The sequence below is a fragment of the Penaeus monodon genome, chromosome 23 (assembly GCF_015228065.2).
Source record: "Penaeus monodon isolate SGIC_2016 chromosome 23, NSTDA_Pmon_1, whole genome shotgun sequence".
Lineage (NCBI taxonomy): Eukaryota > Metazoa > Arthropoda > Malacostraca > Decapoda > Penaeidae > Penaeus > Penaeus monodon.
The window spans coordinates 1,140,870-1,141,226 of NC_051408.1; the positions used below are offsets into that span (position 1 = coordinate 1,140,870).

The window sequence follows — 357 nt, forward strand, 5'->3', positions numbered from 1 at the left end:
TATATTATATATATACATACACATTTGTGTGCACGAGTCATGGAGAACAAGGCAAAATCTCAGTGCCATGAGGAAGCTAAAAGGCCCGTTGGAACTTTGATGCTTTTTTCTTTATTTTTCTGGTGTGTGTGTGCGTGTCTACATATAATCTCGACGAGGCGACTGGCAGGCAATCGAGCCGGCGCTTACCTGTGTGGTAGAGGTAGTACTGGCACCAGCGAATGCCATGGTTCCAGTGGCACCTGTAGTGGACGGCCAGCTCATAGCCGTAGAAGGCGCAGGTGGCTATTCCGTGCAGCTGAGGAGGAAGGTTGTGTTAGTCTTTGCACGAGCTAGTCTGATATGGGATCCTACTAC

The 357-nt window shown here is 48.7% G+C and overlaps 1 protein-coding gene across 2 annotated transcripts in view; it reads right to left on the reverse strand.

Annotated features, from left to right (window-relative positions):
• LOC119587695 overlaps positions 1–357 on the reverse strand; it is a 14,299-nt gene that overhangs the window by 4,235 nt on the left and 9,707 nt on the right. For both annotated transcript variants that reach the window (XM_037936375.1, XM_037936374.1), the window contains exon 3: positions 190–298. In XM_037936375.1, the coding sequence (XP_037792303.1) occupies positions 190–298 (109 nt within the window). The remainder of the gene's footprint in view (positions 1–189; positions 299–357) is intronic.